The 16,482-nt window shown below is 39.7% G+C and overlaps 1 protein-coding gene across 1 annotated transcript in view; it reads left to right on the top strand.

The window, feature by feature from the left end:
• Positions 1 to 16,482, top strand: part of smpd3 (sphingomyelin phosphodiesterase 3) — a 65,717-nt gene that overhangs the window by 38,338 nt on the left and 10,897 nt on the right. Inside the window, exons 5-7 of the mRNA XM_018703662.1 lie at positions 11,654 to 11,729; positions 14,841 to 15,002; positions 15,796 to 15,885. Of these exons, the coding sequence (XP_018559178.1) occupies positions 11,654 to 11,729; positions 14,841 to 15,002; positions 15,796 to 15,885 (328 nt within the window). The remainder of the gene's footprint in view (positions 1 to 11,653; positions 11,730 to 14,840; positions 15,003 to 15,795; positions 15,886 to 16,482) is intronic.

Consider the following 16,482-nt stretch of genomic DNA (forward strand, 5'->3'; position numbering starts at 1 on the left):
TGTTGCATAACAAGAAAACACAGAGTAAGAAAAAGCAGTAGTGCTCAGTGTAAAGCTGACACAGACAACGTGCAATGAATCAGTGATGAAGCGAGCAATGGTTAAGTATGTCCTATTGTGTGTGTATGTATGTGTGTGTGTGTGTGTGTGTGTGTGTGTGTGTATGTGTGTGTGTACCTGCATATGTGTCTGCCCCTGTGATGAGTATTGACATTCTGTGAGTTCATTAATCAGCCACATACTGTGACTGTCAGGATGTGAGTCTGGAGCTGATCCAGGACCTGCTGGGATGGATCCGCTTTATGTGACCTGATGCTGATGATGGATACTTGTGTGTGTGCGTGTGTGTATTGTAGGTGTGTGAGCATCCATTTGTTTATGTCCGTACATGCTCTTACATATACTAGATCTAATAAAGACACACTCCATCACAGCTTGCATGCTGACAGTCTCATCCTGTTAGCCCTGCTGCCTGCTGACTGTCACTGCAGTTTACAAGCTGGCCCCATATTCCTGTTTCACCTCCTTCTTGTACATGAGGTCACTCCAGGTCCCTGTGACAAGCTGGCCATCAGCCAACTGGCACGTACATGTCTCAATGCAAGAGTCATGTCAAATAGTCTCTCTGGTCGCCCGTTATAGCTTTCCTTCTCTAGATTTTTTTTTTGTTATCACTATATATTTTTATTGCAAAAAAGTTCCAACAAAAAATAGACTGAGGCTTATATAACTATTAAACTTTTTGTTGGGATTAAATTGGTGCTTCATTAGCCAGCACTTGCTTGAGCTGCTAAAGCAGCATGTGTGCAAATTTTCTCTGCTGCTCTCAGAGCAACATTAGTTTATTCAAACATCTAGACACACCCACTGAAAGAGAGTTCATTCTCGACCTTGGGAGTAGCAGTTTGATCAAATAATCTTAAACCAAGATCTATTTAATTAAAATTTTCTGGCTGTTGTGACCTTCATTTGTGCATAAGGTTGGCCGAGTTGTCATGGAGATGGTTCAGTTGTCAGCTGCCTATTTGTTGTGTTCATTGAGTCTCTTGCCCAGGGCGCAGTATTCCCAACACCATATGAGTTGTTTGGAAATGTTCACTGAGTGATAGTTTAGGTGTGATGATTTTCCTATGTGAATCTCTACATTGTACTCAGCCACCCATATCCTAATAAAAGGCCCCATTACCTAAATAATGATATGATATGAGCAGTTAAAGACTCTCAATTTCTGCAATGGACTTTGGGGTAATTGGCTCGTTGATGTTCTGCTTAGATATCATATGTTGCTGTGGCCATTGTTAATTGAATAGTGTGATACCCAGACATTGTATTTATTGAAGATGCTACCAATTCATAATGTCAGTAATTCTGTAAATTCAGTTTGTTATCCAGAGGAAATGTCTTGATAGGTCAGTTTTTCTGAGTTTGTCTTGGACTACACACCCGAACAAGCTAATTGTGCACAATAGAGTTCAAATGGACATTTGAGATGCTGTTAAGAACCACTTTGTGTTTCATGCTCTAAGCCATCAATAAAGAGGGAGCTGTTAGAGTCAGATAGTTTATTTCTTACAGTGAGCTCTGTCTTGACTGCATGGTATCAGTTTTTGGTCTTTGCTGTAACCTGCCTGTCTCCCAGCCAGCTGTAGGCTTTGATGTGCCTGTTGTTCAGTCCTTGCGCCTCACTGCCCACCAGATGTCTTGGCAGCTTTCCGTGGCAGCATCTCATGCTGAACCCTCGCCTCCCCTCCATGAACCTTTGGTCATTCTCACTCATTACTACTCAACACTCTGCCTTGCTTCCCTGCCAGCTGGGATGCATCTCATTAGATGCAATTCATTTGATGTACCTGATGTTCACGCTGCGTTTCCCTATGCAGCTACCAGATACTGTGTTCTTTCATATCAAAGCTAGTCAGAAGTCATTGTTAAAGTGGCTTTCTCTATTTTGCACTTTATTTCCCTAACAAAATCTATTATCCGCAAGCTATATTTTGAGGGTTGTGGGTGGGTGGGGGTGGGGGGTGGGGGGGGCTTGAGTGAGATGTGGGTACACCCTGGACAGATATTACCACTGTGCCACATCCCAGACACAACCTGTCAGTCAAAACATTACAGGTAGTGTGATAACACAATCTTCCATAGATATATAGATATAGAAAGTTTGAGTTTCCATAGGACATGCTCATCTCTTTGTCTGTTCAACCATAGCTGTCAATGTTCATATTAACTACTCAGTTGCTATGTTTATTATAAACACACACATAAACTCTTTTATAAACTATTTTAATCAATTGGTAATGATGACTCTGGGATACCACTGCCCATAATGGTTTACACATGCATATGTGATGCACTGACACCATGAACACTATAGATGTTCACAAACACACTTCCTCTACACTAATGAAACAGACAGAGATGTTTATAGGCAAACAGTCAATTAAATGTGTGTTTACATCTATTTATCGCTGTGTAAGGGGAACCAAGTTTATACACGTGTACACTTTCACAAAGGTGAAATTATTAAGCGGTGATTTATAAAGCAGAACCATGTACATGCACAGCTGCATAAATCATAAAAGTTCATATGCATATTACTGCCAACAACATACACAGAGAGTTTTTGCCTGTGGACCCAGGTGTTGCAATAACTATTTCATGACCCCTGTGAGTCAAAATGGGCATTTATTTATGTATCAATTCCATGAATTACTAGAGTAACATTTTTTAGTTAGAAAAAATTGTATTGGAACCAAAGTAATGACTTGTCAAGGGGTTAGAAATTGTCCTCTGATACAGTCATGCATTCTGTGTGGGATAGGGAAATTATTTTGACTTGAGGGATCAACCAATGACTTTCAATTCAAAAAATCAGTTTAAGCATATTGGATTATTCCTGTAGTTTGCTTCCCACAATAGACTTCATGGATGGAATTAATGTTCACCTTTTTTATTTAGTACTGTAACCTTGAACTTTCCATTACCTTAATCAGATCATGGACAGATATGTAGAAAGTGAAAATTCCAAATACAGTCATGAAACATTCTTCAGAAATTTGCATAGTAAATGAACGTTGAATGAATGTTCCAGAAGGCTCAGTCTGAGGGTGTTCTTGTTTCTTTGGTGCTGTATCACACTGAGATACAAGATGGAGTTTACTTTATTTCAGTTCGGGTTACTTTGGGTTAATGTATCTAGCATATGATTTACATTAGCTGTTACAATTAACTGACTTTTGACTATGACTTGACTATGATAAAAATCAGCCATCCTCTGCTATTGTTTCCAGACTGATGTATTTAAATCATAAGTATGTTAAATGCTGTTCCTCATATGATTCAGGCCCAGCAAATTTATCTCAATGCACACACAAGTTCTCATAATTTCCCCATGGTTGTATTTACCTGGAGAGCAGTGGCAGGCCAGCAACATAAATCTGAATTGGCTCTTGTGGAGAAGTGATGCATTTGAGAGAGAGAGAGAGAGAGAGAGAGAGGGAGGGAGAAAGGGCGAGGGAGATAGAATATTAATTAAAAAATGTTTCCCTAAAGAGAGAGCCAGCGCTGGCTTCGTAATTAAAGCTTTTCAGTCTCAACATTTATCCCCTCTTATAATTATTTCAAACTACTAAGTGCATGGTTGAAGAGTTGTGAGTGTATGTGTGTGTCACTGTGTGAGTGTGTAAATGCATTACTACGGATTAGGCCTCAAAACAGGGACACACTCAAATCGAGACTGGACAGAGTGGAAATCAATCAAGAATTCCCCAAATCTGCCCCTGGTCATTAATGACCAGAGGGACTTCATTCACTATCAAGGTCAATTCACTATATTGACACAAATTGTTGTCCTGTCCATCACTAAAGACATTTCAACCTTAATCAGTCTTAATACAAGTCAAACAGTCTACCAAAGGTAAGAGTAAACAACACAGGTTGCCCTTATAGCGGCATCGTCTGTCAGATCATCAAAATGCTTTTGTCTTTTTGATAATAAAAATGTAGAAACTAGGACTCATTGTCAGTTGTGTGTTCATACAGTTTTTGTGGGATGGAGTTCCAAGTTAAAGGACCTGTATCTGCTATAGACCAAAGCCACAGACTTGAGACTCAGCTTGGGTCAGAATTCAAAGAGTTCAGTAGAACTTGCTATTAACAAACTATGGACATGTCTCGATTAACCAGAAGACTTGACAACAGCTTTGTGACATGCAGTTAAAAGGGTGTGACTGTGAGGAACAGCTGAGGTTTTCACTGGACTGGAAAGTTTTTGAAGTGTCAAGTGTCTGATGCAGTAAAATGAAAGCCAGTCAGCTACAGGCAGGATCTTTAGCACCACATAAGATTTACAGCAGCGAAACACCCTGACTAGACCACATCCCTAAAAATAATGCTGCCACCACGCTTACAACGAAAAGACTTCAGTATGAGAACGTCTGTGGTTCGCTCATCTGAAAAGACTGACAAACAAAACTGCAGCTCATCTGTCACCCTGCTGCTTTCTGCAGCTTGTCTGTCATCTCAATAATTTGGCTGCTCGGTTTTCAAGCGAAGAGATCAAACTCATGTGAGTAATGTGAGATGAAATCTCTCTCGCCCTTATCTGATGGTAAAGTTAAGGTAATTAGTTACAGCACCCGTGGAAGTTTCATAATCATGCATTTATAACTCAGCTTTGTGTGGCTTGCTTCCAGAGTGAAGTCACATTTTACAGCTCAGTTCTGTCTCAGTGCCCTGTGAAAAAAGAAATCTTGGGAAGTTTCATCTTGGATCCTGCATTCTCATTAATTTACTGTTTTTTTAAGAAATGCACTTAATTTCATTTCATGTTTTTTTCTTTCTTATACAAAGCAGAAGTGAAAAGGAAAAGACACTTTCAGCTCATTTCAGCATAAATTGCTTCCAGTCAAGGCTTTCCTTCATCACTAAACAGAATACTGATTCTGCATGGACCACAGACAGCATGAACACAATGGAAGTCCACTCTGTCCTGTATGCATGAGTGTGTACACACACATACACACATGAGAATCCCCTCAGGCATCTTGTCAGTTTCAGGGTGCACACACACCTATTGAAGCATAGATAAGCCCCTGAAATATTAATACAGTGCGTAGCATGCAAATAGAGTGAAGAGCAGAAAGGAAGGAAGAGAGAGAGAGAAGGAGTAACAGAACAGGAAGGAATGAGGACAGAGTCAGAGGGGTGGGGTGGGGGGTCCCCTGTGATGGGATTACTCAAACTGAGAAATAAAAAGCAAGTCATGTAACAGAAACAAACACTTTTAACATGTGGTTAAAGCAGAGTGAGCGGGAATATTGCTTCTACTTATGGATTTAATTACAGATTTTATATTAGTATCCAGAATATAATAGAAATTACATTCATATACTAATAAACTATTCACTCAATTACAGTGTGGTGGCAACACAGTCACTAGCTGGATTATGCTAACAAGCATTGTTTTTTTTTTTGTTTTTTGTTTTTGAGAATGAATGAATGAATGAAGCACTACATTTATTAACAACCAGGACGTGGTTAATGTATGGTGTGGTTGGTGGTCATTCTGTATCAACATGAGAATTCCCAAATATGTAAATAATAACAGCTCCTCACTACAATAACAGAAAACATAATCCAGTCACAATTATGTTTCCTTCTATACAACAGTCTCTAGAGTTTACAGTTTTCCAGTCAGAAAAAAAAAAAAAAAAAAAAAATCCAGTTGAAACAGTTGGAAACACCTTGTTGAACAGAGAGGTCAGAGGTCGTGGTCAGACTGGTTGGAGCTGACAGAAAGGTTACGTACAGTAACTCAGATAACTACTCTTTACAACTGTGGTGAACAGAAAATCATCTCAGAATGAACAACATGTTGAACCTTGAGGTGCATGTTGAGTTCTACATAGGAGACAGAGTTGGTCCGATGATATCAGCAAACCAAACCTCACATCTTACACAACATTATCAGAAAAGTTAACATACCATCTGATTTAACAAACAGGGCGAGTCTTCTCTGCTCCTCTAGCCCACCCATTCTCACAAAATACTCATTCCATTAAGAGTAATTGAATTAGTGCCTCAAATCTTCAGAGGGAAATGTATGGCCTATGCTGTAAAGAGTATTTACTGTACTTCAGTCTACAGTCTGAGCTTTGTGTTTGGTATTAAAATCTGGCTAATTAGGCTAATGCTTTATTATGGCTTTTAGGATTTTTCATTAGGGGCTCTACACAGACACCAAGCCAAAACTGCCATCTCATTATTGGCAATCACTTTCCATTTGTCTAAATGAAAGTCCCCTCCTCGGTGGGGTGCTTTAACACCATGGCTAACATCAGGGAGGTAAATGCTACTTTCTTCATTCTTCATTCGTTCATTCTTCTTCGTCATCTGCCGTGGGTGAGTGTAGGTGACTGAAAGTTGAGAAGTCGCGCTCACACTTTGCACTGTTCAGTGGCCAAACAATGACAATGTCACACAGACTCTTGAAAAGGAACCAAAACTCAGTCAGACTGGACGTTTTCACTTTACTTGGAATCTCAAGTCTTGCAAATTCCCCTTTCAAAAGTCATTGTTTCATCAGTTTAGAGCTTGTATGCCCCTCGTCCATCTCACTGATCATTGAGTCCATGATGGGAATGAATGTGCTTTTTGTGACAGCATCTTTGCTGTCAACATGTTTTTGCAAGTTTGTTTCCAAGTGTTGATATGATAACATATTCATGTCCTCTCCTTGACGTGTGTTTAGTTCTTTTTGGTTTAGCAGTTGCTCACAGACATGTTTGATTTACTGTATTCCACAGCTCATTGGAGCTGTTCTCACTATGATATACATCAGAGGCAGCTGCTCAGACATTGTCAGTGTAGAGCATGTTAGATAGAAACCTGGTTTCACCTAGCACCTGATGAACATTCTATATACGAGGGTCATTCAATAAATAAGGTGAATTTTTTGGTATAAGGACTTCTAATACAGATAGAAGCTTACTTTTTTTTAATTTTTCAACGTAGTCTCCCAGCACTGTCACACACTTTTCCCATCTGTGCACAAGCTTCCGTATTCCCTCAGCGTAAAAATCTTTGGACTGATGTCTCAGCCAGTCGCTCACAACACTTTTGATTTCATCGTCACTTTCAAACTTCGTGCCTCTCGTGAACGCTTTCAAGGGACCAAACAGGTGAAAATCTGAAGGGGCAAGGTCTGGGCTATCAGGGGGATGAGGGAGCAGTTCCCAGCCCAGCTCGTTGATGGTCTGCACCGTTTGGGCTGCTGTGTGAGGCCTTGCGTTGTCATGATGCAAGATGACTCCTTTTGACTGATGACCCCTGCGTTTGTTCTTTATGTCTTTCTTGACCTGCCTCAGCAGTTCACAGTAGTTAGCACTGTTCACAGTGCTTCCTTTTTCAAGGAATGAAATGGTGATTGGGCCTTGCATATCCCAAAAAACGGTGAGCATCACCTTCCCACTGCTCCGTCCTTCTTTAAACAATTTAGCCCACTTGTAGACATTTTTTTGGCTGAAACATGTGGCACCATACACAGTTGACATTCTCCTATGAATTTCAATGGGTTTGCACCCTTCAGCAACCAAAAACTTGATAACTGACTGCTGTTCAATCCTGGAGCATGCTTTTTGGTCGGCCATCTTTGTTAATCGCCAAAACTCTCAAAGTTTTTTTTAATCTGCAAAAGAAATTAAATCCATGTGAAAAAAAAGTAAAACAAAAAAAAATTTAAAAAGTAAGCTTCTATCTGTATTAAAAGTCCTTATACCGAAAAATTCACCTTATTTATTGAATGACCCTCGTATATATATTTTTTCCATTCATAGCATTCATACATTCATTTTATCTTTAGTCTTATTATAATTACTGTTAAAACAAGACACATTCACACATGTATCATTAAATATCAAACATATCAAATTCACTGTAATGTTTCATATCACAGTACAATACAATCTCCTCAGTGCTGTAGGGAGAGAGATTGTTCTGCTGCCCTCAAGGGTCAACCCCAACGATCAATTAATGTAGCTGTGAAGTTATGAGCCCAGTCGTCTCATTATTTGTGCTTTAGTTTTAACCTACTGTGCTTGCCATAATTGTGCAAACTTAGAGTTTTACAAGGAACTGGGTGAGCACAGTGGACATTCACATTGCTTTTAATTGGTATGGTATGGATAGATTGAACTGGGTATTTGTTTCAGACTTGTCTTGTTATCTGACCACTTAGACTGCTTGTATTATTGGTCCCCATGTTCTTCCTCTCCATCCATCAATCCATCTATATTTACATCACCCTTTTTCTGCTCAGGGGTCACAGGCTGGATAAACATTTGACAGGTCTCTTTTCTATCACAGGGCTACATGTATATAGAGAGAACCATTCACATATTTGGAGCAGAATGTAACACCCATGCAGACAGAGGGAGAATAAGAAAACTCCACACAAAAAGGCCAGCTGATCACCTGTTAAATACAAAAATAAAAAGATAAAAATAAATAAAGTTGAAAGGATCATTCCTTGCAAAAACCTTGCCATACTATAAGCTATTAGAATAGCAAATGCAAATGTTGTCATTAGTTGGATAAATAGCATGTTGAAGTACTATTGTATTTCAGCTGGTAATAATCTATAGTGTAATGTATATGTATATATAAAACTAATGTAGTGCAGTTTAAGTCGTACATTGATTGCTAACTTGAAAATCCCCTGCTTGATTATGAGGATGGAGCTACATTAAGAGCAGTTTACCTGTGGTCACGGCTGTCACTAAGCTGGCCTCTAACAGGGTGTATTCTGCCTTGTTATAGATCTCCTCCGCCCAGATGTCTTCCCACTTCAGTCTACCCACCCCACAATCACCATCTCCCTTTCTCTGCAACCCTTTATTCCTCCTCCTCCTCCTCCTCCTCCTCATCAGTCTGCATCCACCCACCAGCACTTAAGAGCTGCCAGCCTCTGCCTTGCTCCATGTCTTGTTTCTCTGTTGCTGAAGGACTTCTCAACACTGATGCTAAAGGTGTCTGATTAAATCTCGAGTGATACTGGATTTATTACAGATTTGCTCACACTGTGCTGCTCAGGGCATGGAGAAATTGAGGTTGTGAAGAAGTATTGAAAAATGTATAAAGTGTATGAGGACGTGTTGAAAAAATAATATCTTCAGCTCCGTGTTTAGCTCGCACTGATCGAGTCGGTCTGCTTCTTGTAAAGGACTTTGCTAACTTATTTGATTTGGGCTATTGGACATTTCAAATAACACAACATGCAGTCCTTCAGTTTTTCTTATTTTTATTGATGAGACTACTTTTCCCCAAAGGTATAAACTCACTGCAATCCAAATACATACACCCAATAATCTTTGACTGCTTGGGTGGAGCGTTATGTGAGGAAACTTGCAATGAAAATATCTATGGTTTTTAGTGTAGAAGCTCCATTTTGTCTTCTGTCAGCGATCAATGCTTTTTTCCTTGGGATTTATTTTTCTTTCAAATAATAATTTAAATAATTTTAATGTTTGCCTGCTTGTTACTGGCCAGAATCTTCTGTTGAGCAACAAAACAAAGAGTCATAAGTATCCTTGGTAGCAGCTCTGTGAGGCTGTATGTAGGCAATGCTGTGCATTTGAGCTAAATGCTAATATCAGCATGCTAACATATTCACAAGGTTTAATGTTCACGATCTTGGTTTAGCATGTTAGCATGCTAACATTGAATAATTACCACTAACTCTAAACATTTCTGAGTATAACATTAATGTTTGTACTGAATGTCAGTTCATCAGTACTGTAGCTGATGGGATATTTCACAAAAACCAGAAACATCAAAGTCAAGTCAGGAAGATTCATTCTCTGGGAATGGACAAGGATAAAATTGCTTAAATAAACCAAACTCAGTGGGGCTGTGGCTTAGGAGGTAAAGCGGGTCGCCCACTAATCGTAAGGTCAGCGGTTCGAACCCTGGCTTCTCCAGTCTGTGCCGAAGTATCCTTGGGCAAGATACTCAAACCCCATGTTGCCCCCGATGTGTGTATCATCGGTGTGTGAATGGGTATGCATGTGTTAGAGCGCATTGTAGAATAGAGCAAGCGCTGTGTGAATGGGTGAATGTAACACGTAGTGTGAAGCACTTTGAGTGGTCAATACAACTAGAAAAGCATTATATATATAAGTCCATTTACATTTCTGAACAGGAGTCAACAGGACAAGATACTTAGTTTGATTGACAGGTGATCTTTTGTAAAGCGCAGGGCAGAAAAAAAGCACTGAGCTCTAAAAATGGAGGCATAATTATAAACCATGGAATCACAAGTTTAACAGTAGATTCTATAGTCCACCTGTATGTTGGAAACTAGACACAAGAGGCAAACACCGTACCTGGATGTTGGAACACAGCTCACATTCGACAGCAGGTTTCTAACAAGCCTTTTGATAGCAACATCAGTCAACTGCAGTGAAACACATGCTAATGCTCCAGCTGCAATCAGAACAGCTGACAGAGCACAATCAGTAGAGAGAGAGAGGAGCGCATATCCTGATCTTATATGTGATCATTCTTCACTTGTGATACAGTAAACATTATGGAAGCACGTTGTATTTGGTGAAGAGGACAAAGAAGAAGAGAAAATGTCTTAGAATTTTGAGATCTTCTATAAAAGGTCTCATAATTACAAAGCGGTATCCTGTCATTTTAAAGCAACACTATGTAACTTTTGCTGAACAGTGGCAACAGCGGCAGCTGCAGCCACATGTGGTTATTACAGAACGTTTATGCATTTTAATTCCACTGGGCTTAGAGTGGTTGCAGGTACTGGGAGCAGCTCACGTATAGACAACAAAGCCTATGAATCACTCAGACAACAAACACAAAATTCATCAGAAGGGTTGATAAATGAAAGAAAGAATTACAGATCAAGGCCTGTCTCTGTGACTCTGTGCTGTAAAGCGTTACTCGTTATCATAAGAACCTTGTCTTTTAATAATGCCATTACATAATTATTACGATATAAGTATCTTATTAATACAAGTTACAGCTGATGTAATTGTGGGATATGAATCTCAGAATTCCAAAATTCTTGTCTTACAGTCACAGCATAATGTAATTAATATAGGATTTCATAATGGCAAAATATGGATGGAATGGATCAAATAATTATGTGATACCTTTTAAATTCTTACAAGATTCTTATGTTAGCTTACCTTAATTATGAGGTAACTTACTATTATGTAATATTACCATATATTATACCAGGATATTAAAATTATGATGGACGTTGTAATTGTTAAATGCTTGTATCTCATGTAATTATGAGATACAGACCCAATAATTAGGAGCTGTAGGTGAATGCAATGTGTGTCTGTATGTTTTCATATGTTAACTTTTTTTTTCTTCATGTTCTTTCTCCCAGGATGCCCCTCTGCTGTATGTAGCACACCCAAACAGCTGTAATGAAATTAGTGCAGTAATGACTCTGTTTCCCCACAGGGATCAATAAAGTTTTACCTTGTCTTTTATGATCTAATTGGCAGTACTGTTACCTGGCAGGCTTTACATACACAAACACTCTTGTTAAGTGGGCTTTGATGTTGCTCGTTTGATCACGGCAGACTGACATTATGTCATGTTTGTTTCTGGTCCCCTGCAGGTTCACGTGGGCACCTCCCATCAGGAGCAAAGGGTTGTGGGATATCTCACGTGTACGCACCTCCACGCCATAGAAGGTACAGTGACATGCTGTCCAAATTCTCTCTGTCGCTCTCTTTCTGTCTGTCAAACACCCACATACACACAAGGAAATGCACATGCACACATTGATGTATTTATGTGATTTCTATGGCACTGCCTTTCACTTTTTGAGGCAGTTTTGTACTAAGAGTGGAGAACATGTTGGCTCTGTGTGTGTGTGTGTCTTTGTGATTGTTTTTCACTAGAGCAGCCAGATAACTACAACCATCTAGTTACACACACAGCCCTTTGTGTGTGTGTGTGTGTGTGTGTGTCCGTGTCCAGATAGCTAGATAAATGGGTGCATCAAAACCTCTGCGTGCCTCCTCCTGCTGTTCCCATGGTGACTGGTTCAAGCTGCTGAAGGCGTCACAGCCCTATTTAAAGCCTCCGGTCGATGCCTCCCTCATTTTTTACCAAAGACACGTCCCCCCACCCCCCACCCCCGCCCCCCGCCCCTCCTTGCTTGCTATTCTGAGCTCCTCCTACGCTTCTCACAGGCCTAAATTTAGCAGTGGCAGGGCTGTTTCTAAAAATACATCAAACACAAAGCCTTTGGGGGCGATGGGGCTGGAATGTGGGGGTAAGACAGGGATAATGGGGGAAAAAAAAGGAGGAGGAGCACAAAGACCTGATTCTTTGCAAAGAGGTAAGAGTTATATACAGAAATCTTTAATGCTGGGGTGACAGATGCATGATGCAGTGTGATTAACTACATATACTGATTACATACTGAACTTAATCCTATTGTAGGATTTACTCCAATCTGACTTATGTATTCAGTGTAGTTTTGATGAGAAAGAGCAGTCACCGTGTTCACTGTTTATATATTTTTGTGTACTGTTCTTCTCTTACACAGCTTCTCAGGTGTGTAACAGCTTTGTTTACCAAGTGTGTGAGTAGTAGCATCGTTTGTGCTACTAGCATTTCATTTATGTGCATTTTAGTTTTTGACGCCTTTCACCTTTGTCACTAAATGATTACAAAAACAGCAAAGGGCAATTGAGTATAGTAGAAAATAAGACAGAGGAGTATTTTTAAAACCAAAAAGGTGCAGGCTGAAACTACAGTTTCCAGTGCCTACCCTTTTTACAATACACAACCTATTTTGAGGTAATAAGTGGACATTTTATATTGTAAACATGCCAATGTTGTTCTGATCTTACATTTTAAAGGTTTTCATCAAGTCATTTAAAACTGTAAAATAACTGTAAATGACAACATCTCTGCTGTGTATTCGGCTACACTGGCATTTAAAATGAACGATCAAAGTCAAAGTCAAAGGCAACTAAAGGTTTACTGCCACACAGGCCCTGACCCTCACTGGGCAGGGTTAGCTCAGCCTTTTGGAAAAATACAGTTTACAGTTTACCATGTACATAATAAAACACCAAGCTGGTATTTTAGGATATACAGTACATACTCCAGAGGTCATTTTGGAAAAGCTCTATTTTGTTTTAGTCTGGATGAAGGACTGAAGAGAGAATTTAACTGAAGAACTAAATTCATTGTGGGTTATTCATAAATTCCCTAAAATCATCCCTTTAACTAAAATAACATGTTTTTTCTTTTTCTTCAGGCTTTCTTTTAAAGAATGTAAAAAAGGATTACAGAGTATGTAATTTTAGTAGAAATACTGACTGTGGACTGTATGATCTTACTTTTTTACCTCAGTGCTCTATTCCAGTAAGATTTTGTTAAGTTACATTATAAATATTAACTATTCCAGGCACACACACATACACATACACAGTATTCACACATCCACAGGTAAGCAAACACCCCCCCCACAGCCTCCAGCTTTATCTGTCTCTACATGTAACATAAAAAGGGGGGAAAAACACATTATATTTTACATGTACTTGAGCTGGAGCTGAGAGTAATCAAAACCAAAGCCACCTACTCACCCACCAATATCTTGACACCTCTTTGTTTCTCACACTCTCCACTATTCAGCTGTTATTTCTCTCTCACACACTCGCACCCACCCCCTCCCTCTCTTCACCTCCTCCCTTCTCTCTCCAATTCCAATTTATCTGATTTACTGGCAGGAGCAGACACAGGCAGACGCTGCCAAAGCAAAATAGCACCAAACTGACATAATATCATGTCACCATTATATCATGTCAAAATTAGTAACATAATAAACTGAATAATTCAGTAAATACATGTCATTAAGTAAGGAAAAACACACTGTCAGTAATATCTGGAGTTGTGTATCTTACAGTCCAATATTCACTCTCCTTTTAGCTCTTCTTTGGTGTCCACCAATGTCTGAGTGAATTATCTGGCTTATTTAGCTGCTAAATCTAAAATTATAGTTAACCATTTCCTGGTTTGTCAGAGCCTTTTCACTGTTAGAGCAATGAGAGTGAAGCGGAACAGTACAGCTGCAGGCCACAAAACCAAAACAATGTAAAGAAAGACACTAAAACACTGTGTGGAGCTGAGAGGAGCTGCAGAGTCAGGTCATTATTCTCTGTGGGTTTCTCAACCCTAACCCTAAAAGTGACGCCTCTCACGTCACACACAGCCATCTGAGCCATTGTTCAGTCAAAATATGGAGTAGTGCAGCTTATCATTTCAGTGATGTGTAATGAGTGCAGCAACATATAAACCAGTTGAGCCTATTATATAAAGTGTGACGCTGACTGTGAGTCCAATTATTATCAGTGGTCTGGTTTTTATTTTAGACCGTATAAATGAAAATGATTTGACTGGACTTACATCATGTCAGACTGAACCCTTTGTTTTCACATGAGACTGGATCATATGTTGGATTGTTTTGCTCTGTTGCATCATATTGTGTCCTGTTGCGTTGTATTATGTATTGTTTTATCCTGAAATGTTATACGTCATAACGTAGCGTATGCTAATTTTGCCACAGTAGTGATACTGTATTATGCTGTGAGGAGAACCCTGACACCCTCTCCATCTTTGACTGTCCCTCTCTTACTCCCTCTTTTGTGGTTCACTTCAGGTCAGTTTCACTCAGACAAGCTCGGGTGACTTTATAGCAACCACTTTATCTTAATTTGCTTCTTCTCTCCCTCTCTTTACACACACACACACACACACACACACACACACACTGCACCATCTACCAGGTGATGCGTCTGTGCGATGCGAACAGCTGGACCTGTTGCTGCGGTGGGGGGCGGAGTTTCGTCACTCCTCATCCCAACCACCTGAAGGAGAGAAGGTGCTGGAAGACCTGGTGGCTTTTGATGTCATCCTGGGAGACCTCAACTTTGACAACTGCTCTTCAGGTATTCAGCACTAAAGCAATATGTCCTAAATATTCTCTATAATTTTATACCAGTCACCGTCACCTCACACACCAAACGGATGGAGGCTTTATCTTTCAACATTTCTTTCCCATGAAGCACTGAATGTGTGCCGGTAATGTATAATTCATAAAAGTATATGTAAGACCTCCTATAGTTCTGCCACAGTATAGTTATATGGTGTTAAGGCTTTTACAGTGGAAACTAATAAAATATTAATATATTTCCCACTAATGGTGGCTAATGTAGTACAATTTAGAAACCGATGACTTGTCGGTAACATTTCCTACGATTAAATGCAATTAATATCTGTTTGAGATTCAGGATTAATATCACAGTTATTAAATAATAAGCCATTATTTTTCTGTATACCTACTCTAAATATGTATATATGTATTTATATATGTATGTATATCTGAATCACCTGATTATTCCTACACCTACTTATTTCTCCCAGTAAGTTTGACTTCAATTTATATTATTTGATTTAATTTCTCAGAAATTTGTCTTGCATCACAGGGCATGCACTGCTGCACTTACACAACAAAACACAACATTGAGGAAGACACAAAACAATCACATTCTGTAAATCACATCAGACTTTACAGTAAAGAAGCAGCAGAATGATGAGGGAGCTGCATCACATCTTCCAAAGAAATGTCAGTAATGTGAATCTCCTCTGTCATATTTGGACATATTTTTGACTGTGTGTGTAACATTGCACTGTGTGTGTGTGTGTGTGTGTGTGTGTGTGTGTGCTCTTGTGTTTTTCCAGAGGACAAGCTGGAGCAGCAGCATGCACTTTTTACTCAATACAAGGACCCATGTCGCCTGGGGCCAGGGGAGGACAAACCGTGGGCTCTGGGTAACAACATAAAAACACACACACACACACACACACACACACAAATCCACATGCGGACATCCACATGTTCCTCTGGGGACACAGCCTGACACACACTGCAGTTCCTTATGCACAGAAACATCTAATATATTCATTCACTGATGAAAACATTCTGAAAATATACATCAACAGCACAACAAACTGATCCTCAGAGAGACAATGTTATGCTGCATTATGATGTGTAGATGTTGCTCTACGCATATGACCTCAGTGACCCAGGGAATCTGGTGATCTATACAGTGCATGCAGAGCGGGAGCAGACTATAATCTGGCTCTGTCTGGCTAAATCAGGATGCACCCACTGTGTGAATTAAAATACACCCAGTACAGCGTGTTGATACATGGGCATTAGTGACGTAAAGACTGGAGGGTTTTGGTCTGGATATGAAGCGTTATTTAGGCCAGCGGTATTTTAGGGACAGTGTGGGCAGGACAGAGTGAAAGGGCTCCTTTAGAGAAGGGCTTATTTATTTGTACAGGAACATTTTTCGTGGTGAGCCAGGGGAACACATCCCATTTGGTTGCTGTTACAGGAGGGAAAGAGGGAAGCAAGAACAG

This window comes from Lates calcarifer, linkage group LG10 (genome assembly GCF_001640805.2).
Source record: "Lates calcarifer isolate ASB-BC8 linkage group LG10, TLL_Latcal_v3, whole genome shotgun sequence".
NCBI classification, from domain to species: Eukaryota; Metazoa; Chordata; class Actinopteri; family Centropomidae; genus Lates; species Lates calcarifer.